This window comes from Dunckerocampus dactyliophorus, chromosome 9 (genome assembly GCF_027744805.1).
Source record: "Dunckerocampus dactyliophorus isolate RoL2022-P2 chromosome 9, RoL_Ddac_1.1, whole genome shotgun sequence".
Classification (NCBI taxonomy): domain Eukaryota; kingdom Metazoa; phylum Chordata; class Actinopteri; order Syngnathiformes; family Syngnathidae; genus Dunckerocampus; species Dunckerocampus dactyliophorus.
In genome coordinates this window covers 32,265,136-32,267,499 of record NC_072827.1, presented here as the reverse complement: position 1 = coordinate 32,267,499, position 2,364 = coordinate 32,265,136, and the positions used below count along the sequence as shown (strand labels likewise).

At 52.6% G+C, this 2,364-nt stretch overlaps 1 protein-coding gene across 1 annotated transcript; it reads right to left on the bottom strand.

The window, feature by feature from the left end:
* Positions 1–601: 601 nt before the first annotated feature.
* On the bottom strand, positions 602–1,768 carry LOC129187938 (zona pellucida-like domain-containing protein 1). The gene has a single exon (XM_054787787.1). The coding sequence runs from the start codon at positions 1,766–1,768 to the stop codon at positions 602–604; it is 1,167 nt and encodes a 388-aa protein (XP_054643762.1).
* Between the last annotated feature and the right edge of the window lie 596 nt (positions 1,769–2,364).

Sequence of the window (2,364 nt, the reverse complement as noted above, 5' to 3'; positions counted from 1 at the left end):
TAGTTTTTTGTTATTATTCATATTTTTATTTAATGAATTATGGAACATGTATTACTTTATTTTCTTATTATAACACATTTTCTCAGACTTTCAGTAGCTTTTTTTTGACTAACTTTTGCATTTTTGACAATCTGTGTGGCATGAAACACTGCCCCTAGTGGCGGGATGTCAGTATGACACAAATGATGAAATGAAGCTGCGAGTAGTTTATGGTTGGAAGCCATGAATTTTATTTGAAAAGAATCAAAGATAAAATGCTGTGATTGCTGTGATTTGGAAACAAGATGTTTTATTGGTGCACATGCGGTGAAGGTTTATTTCCAATATCATCGGATGCAGCCAAAGTTGCGAGTGAACGGAATAATACTTGGAAAAGTACTTTGACGTCGCTTTCATAACTTCCCACGCCCCCAACGTTCCACGCTCTATGTCCACTTGCTCTATGATTTGCTGTCCTGCAAAGCTGCAGTGCGAACATGCATGAAAGCTGGGGTTTAGCTGCTAGCACAGTGAACGCTACGCTAACCAACACATAAAGAAGCGACAGGTCCAAAGTATCTGAGGAGGGCGCAAGCCTCCTTATCCGCTCGTCGGAGCGTCCTCATTTCCTGAGCCTCTTATAGAAGACGGCGGCGGCACACAGGGCGACGGCGCAAACAAAAGCCAGGACACCGACGGCCGCGCCGAGCCCGACGACGGACTCTTCGTTGTCGCCGTAGACCAGGGGCTCCTCTTCGGCCTCTCCGGTCTCGGTTTTGGTGATGAGCTTGGTGGAGGTGATGGTGTATGGCTCTGTCACCCCGCCCGCCGTGGCCTCCACCGTTTCCCTCTTGCGGCGGTTGTTGCACTGCATGAAGGTGCCGCAGGTGCTGGTCTCGCACAAGCGGGTGATGCAGTGCAGGTAGTAGGTGGACACCGTCTGGTTCTGCTGCTCCACGAAGCGGAAGGCCGGGAAGTGGAAGCGGGCGCTCTGGCTCTCGCCGTTCTCGATCACGGTGGTGAAGCGGTCCTTGGAGCACGGCACAAAGAGGTTGAAGAAGCTGGAGTTGGACGGCAGCGGAGAGATGGTGGCGTAACAGCGATCCAGCAGGACGTGGTACTGCCCGGTCAGGTTGACGGCTTTCACTTCCACGTACACGTTGGTCCTCAGCTCCAGGCCTAGACTGGGCATGACCAAGGGCCTGAGGTAGTCGGCGTCGCTGAAGAGCTTCATGTTCAAGGTGCTGATGAAGCTGCCGTTGTTGTCCTTCACAGCGATGGAAGACGCCGACACGTCGATCTGGGTGTTGTTGACCAGGTACTCTAAGGGGTACGCGCAAGAGTAGTAGTACTTCAGCTCGGCGTTGTACGTGATGGTGCCTGTGGTGGGGTCGACGGAGCGGATCACGCCGCTGACGTTCACCGTCTGGATGTTGGAAAAGTCTGCGAAGACGCCGGTGCCGGCGGAGCTGGTGGTCAGGAAGGTGCTCCCGCAGGCGTGCGTCTCGTTCAGGGGGAAGTCGAAGCGAGCCACGGGGGGCTGCACGCTTTCATCCAGCGTGGCCCGGCAGTCAGAGTCCATCATGTGGTTGAGGATCAGGAGGGTCTCATTGTAGCCCGTGTAGATGACCGGGCAGATCTGGATGGCCAGGCCGATGGAGGACGTGCCGCAGCGCACAGAGATGTCGTTCATCTGAGGACGCCTGGCGTCCGTTCCGCAGTCGCTCAGCGTCAGCGGACAACTTCTCGCTATCATGGACAGAACGACTAAAAGCGTCTTCATCTTCATTGTTGCACTTCAGCTTTGCTCTCCCGATGACGGCAGAGAGGCTCTGATGAAAGTGCTTGGCTCACGTTTAGGGGTCTTTATAGGTGAGTCCGTCTCCTGGGATTGGCCCAAAACAAGGTCAAAGCACCCTGCTATCTGTCAACAAGCGCATTGTGTGAAGCAGCCGAGCTCCAACCTGGACCGTGGCCTCAGGGCAGCTCCTGAAATCCGAAGCAACACAGCGACTCGCGCATTCTTTCCTTTGTCAGCTTTGGTTTCCACGCTCTTCTTCACGGGGTTTGATTCTGAAGTTTTCAGCACAATGCGGATGATCTTCTATCTTCTATGACCCACTTTCAGGAGCACTGACCTACTCCGCAATTCAAAGCTACACCCCGCCTGTCAAAACCAGCGACGGCCACGTCGTAAAACATGAGCAAGAACCTCCGGAACAACGAGACCGGGGGGGTCCAAACTTGAAAAATGAAAGGATGCAACTTTGCCACTTTGGTATTTTATAAAGCAGCTCATGCTGATATGCTAACACTTGCTAACACTTGCTAACACTACTACATCTCAAGAAAGTGAAAAAGCCCCATTTTAAGCGACCATTTCTT